Source organism: Vipera ursinii (genome assembly GCF_947247035.1).
Source record: "Vipera ursinii genome assembly, chromosome: 1".
Taxonomy (NCBI): domain Eukaryota; kingdom Metazoa; phylum Chordata; class Lepidosauria; order Squamata; family Viperidae; genus Vipera; species Vipera ursinii.
The window spans coordinates 356204209-356206708 of NC_139512.1; the positions used below are offsets into that span (position 1 = coordinate 356204209).

Genomic DNA, 2500 nt, shown 5'->3' on the forward strand with positions numbered 1-2500 from the left:
AGAAATGTTGGGCTCACTTGCCTATAGTCCCCAGCTGTGTCATATCTCACATTCTGTGCAAGAACTGGAACAAAACTCCTCAGCCCCAATTTAATTTCATTTTGTAAAAGAACATATTTTTTGCTCTCAACAGTTAAAGGTTAGTCCTTGACTTACTACAGTATCAGTTACAACGGCCCTGGGAAAAAAAAAAAAGACTTACGACCAGCCCTTATACTTTCAACCTTGGGAGCATCCCCACATTCAGGTGATCCCAAATTTGGGGGATTGTCAATTGACATAAATTTAATATTAATAATAGTAAAGTTGGAAGGGAACTTGGAGGTCATCTAGTCCAACCCCCTGCTCAGGCAGGAAAGCCTATCCCATTTCAGACAAATGGCTGTCCAGTCTCTTCTTAAAAACCTCCAGTGTTGGAGCATTCACAGCTTCTGGTGGCAGGTTGTTCCACTGGTTGATTGTCCTCACTGTCGGGAAGTTTCTCCTTAATTCCAGGTTGCTTCTCTCCTTGATGAGTTTCCATCATTTGTTTCTCGTCCTTCCCTCTGGTGCTTTGGGGAATAATTTGACCGCCCTCTTCTTTGTGGCATCCCCTTAAATATTGGAACTCTGCTATCATGTGTCCCCTATTTCTTCTTTCCTTACACTGGCCAAACCCAAGTCCCACAGCTGTTCTTCCTATGTTTTAGTCTGTTGTGTGAAACCCAGTTTGGGCACTCTAAGAGAAGAGATCCATGCCGGTGTTGAATATTCCTAGCAGCACTTACCTCATCATCATCGTAATAATAATAATAATAATAATAATAATAATAATAATAATAATAATAATAATAATAATAATAAACCTTTATTGTCAAAGTACAACATGTGTACATTGAGATTAGCTGAACCTTCCCCCCCCCGTGCTCTCTCCCCCCAACACACAGTGACAACAAACCCTCCCTCCTACCACACCATGTGAACCAACACCACCACACACCGGCCTCCCAAGTCAATTCTGCATACGATTATGTCCCGTTCAAAAGCCTAACAGCCCACCGATAAAAGCTATTTTTTAGCCTGTTGGTACGGCTGGCTATATTCCTATATCTCCTACCGGATGGTAGGAGAGTAAAGAGGTACCGTCCAGGGTGTGAGTCATCCCTGAGAATCTTCCTCACTCTTCCAAGGCAACGAGCCCTGGCGAGGTCATCCAGTGGTGTCAGGGAACAGCCCACAATGTCTTGTGCTGTGCTCACCACCCTCTGTAATACTTTCCTATCTGCGGCTGTCAGACCAGCATACCAAACCACAATACCATACGAGAGGACGCTCTCTATAGTAGACCGGTAAAAGAGGGTCATTAGCCGTTGTTCTACTTACCTCTTTAATAGCAATAAACACAGCTCCCAATATAACCATGGCTTGTCCCAATAGCTGCAGCCAATTCAGGTCTCCGATCAGTGCCAAAGGGAACGGTGGAGGCTAGGGACAAAAAAAAAAAAGAGAGAGAGAAGAAAAAAATAAGAATATAGGTAGTCCTCACCTTACAACCCTTCATTGAATGACTGTTCAAAGTTACAACAAGGCGGAAAAAGTGACTTACGACCGGTGCTTGCACTTGCGACCGTCACAGCATCTCTACAATCAGGTGATCAAAATTTGGGCACTTGGCAACCACCATGCCAGGTAGTCCTCGGCTTACAGCAGTTCACTCAGTGACCCTTCGAAGTTACAGAGGCACTGAAAAAAGGGACTTATGACCGTTTTTCACACTTACGACCGTTGCAGCATCCCTCTGATCATGTGATTTGCATTCAGATGCTTGGCAACTGACTCGTATTTACAACGGTCGCCGTGTCCCTGGGTCACATGATCCCCTTTTGCGACCAATGCAGGGATTCACTTAACGACCATAGCAAGAAAGGTCGTAAAAGGGGACAAAACTCACTTGACCAATCTCTCACTGAGCGACATAAATTTTGGGCTCAGTTGCGGTCGTAAGTCAAGGACTACCTGTATTTATAATCGCTGCAGCATCCTGGGCTTACGTTATCGCCCTTTGCAGCTTCCAGCAAGCAAAGTTGGTGGGGGAAGCCGGATTCGCTTAACAACCACCTGATTCACTTAACAACGGCAGTTCACTTAGCGACCGTGGCAAAAAAAAATAGAGATCTTAAAACTGGGCGCAACTCATTTAACTTAGCCTTGCTTAGCCATGGGAATTCTGCTCACAATTGTTGGCCGTAAGTCAAGGACTACCTGTAGAAGTTTCCAGGGCAGTTCAAGATGCCCTGGAAAGGGATCCATCTTGTCCAGAATAAAAACGGATGAGGAGATGGTGCTGCCTTACGTTCCTGTTTATGGAGGTTCTGCATCATTCCAGGTCAGGGTTGTCCCCAAGATGGTTTTTCAAGAGGCAGCTGGACTTCCTTTGTTCTTCTTTGAAGACGTTTCGCTTCCCCTCCAAGAAGCTTCTTCAGCTCTGACTGGGATAGTGGGGAATGGAAGGATTTATACT

The 2500-nt window shown here is 45.0% G+C and overlaps 1 protein-coding gene across 1 annotated transcript in view; it reads right to left on the bottom strand.

The window, feature by feature from the left end:
* TRPV3 (transient receptor potential cation channel subfamily V member 3) overlaps positions 1 to 2500 on the bottom strand; it is a gene marked incomplete at its 5' end in the record, with an annotated part of 53758 nt that overhangs the window by 21470 nt on the left and 29788 nt on the right. Inside the window, one exon of the mRNA XM_083379718.1 lies at positions 1363 to 1464. Within this exon, the coding sequence (XP_083235844.1) occupies positions 1363 to 1464 (102 nt within the window). The remainder of the gene's footprint in view (positions 1 to 1362; positions 1465 to 2500) is intronic.